At 67.8% G+C, this 1,066-nt stretch overlaps 1 protein-coding gene across 1 annotated transcript in view; it reads left to right on the top strand.

The window, feature by feature from the left end:
• The first annotated feature begins 6 nt into the window (after positions 1 to 6).
• ADM2 (adrenomedullin 2) overlaps positions 7 to 1,066 on the top strand; it is a 2,287-nt gene continuing 1,227 nt past the window's right edge. The window contains exons 1-2 of the mRNA XM_010841615.1: positions 7 to 247; positions 967 to 1,066. Of these exons, the coding sequence (XP_010839917.1) occupies positions 138 to 247; positions 967 to 1,066 (210 nt within the window). The 5' untranslated portion in view covers positions 7 to 137. The remainder of the gene's footprint in view (positions 248 to 966) is intronic.

The following is a 1,066-nucleotide window of genomic DNA, read 5'->3' as shown; positions in this document are numbered from 1 at the left end:
GCCCGCTGCCTGTCGGAGACCCTCGCCAACTGACCGACCGGCTCCAGTCTACGCCCCGAGGCGCCTGCGGAAGCGTTGCGGGCCTGGGGCCGCCCCCAACACCTGCCCGGCTCGCCGCCCCCTCCAGCCCCGCCCGCATGGCCCGGCTCCTGACGGTCACCCTCGGTTGCATCAGCCTCCTCTACCTACAGCTCCCAGGCGCGCTGTCCCTCAGCCTGGCCGGGAGCCGGCCGCCCACGGGACACAGGTGAGCAGGTCTCAGACCACCATGGATGCCGGGGCAGGAAATCAGATGCTCCGGAAGGCCACACCCCGCCGCTGCCCCAGGACCCCCAACTGGGGGAAACCCGCTTCTGCTGCTAGGGCTCACCTGCTAAATCCAGCCCCAGGCCGTGGGCACCCCCCGCAGGGCAGAGGGCTCCTTTTTCTTTGCCTGCCCTTCTAAGGCATGCCCACTGCCCCACAGGCAGAGCAGACCCCTCAGAAGGAGGGTCAGCTGTGGGAGAGGAGGTTAAAGGGCTTCCCACACCTGCCCACCTTCCCCCACCCCAAGGGAAGGGCATAACTTAGTCCTGAGCAGAGTAGCCCAGGGAGGTCAGGCAGCTGCTTGCCCAGCCCTTGAATGGGCTACTGAGATGGCTGAGGGCCAGAACCCCAGCCCTGAGCTCAGTGGGCTTCCCCTGGCCTACTGGCCCCATGGCATGAGGTCTGTGGGCTTTCCCTGGCCCGCTGGCCCATGGCGTGGGGTCTGTGGGCTTCCCCTGGCCTGCTGGCCCATGGCATGGGGTCTGTGGGCTTCCCCTGGCCGTGCTCCAGCCTGTGGGGTGGGGTGGGCTTCCCCTGGCTCGCTGGCCAGTGACTTGGGGGCTGTGGGCTTCCCCTGGCCATGCTCCAGGCTGTTGGAAAGCTGTGGGCTTCCCTGAAAGGCTGGACCACTGGGTTTACTTCCTCCATCTCCCTGTGCAGGGAGCCCCCAGCCCGGACGCCTGCCAGTGGCTCGCAGCCTCAGTACCCTGCAGCCCTTCCTGCCGTCTGGCAGCTGCACCAGGCCCTCCAGCCCAAGAAG

Source organism: Bison bison, unplaced genomic scaffold, assembly GCF_000754665.1.
Source record: "Bison bison bison isolate TAMUID 2011002044 unplaced genomic scaffold, Bison_UMD1.0 scf7180017847066, whole genome shotgun sequence".
Classification (NCBI taxonomy): domain Eukaryota; kingdom Metazoa; phylum Chordata; class Mammalia; order Artiodactyla; family Bovidae; genus Bison; species Bison bison.
The sequence above is the reverse complement of the archived record's forward strand: the minus strand, read 5'-3'. Positions and strand labels throughout refer to the sequence as shown.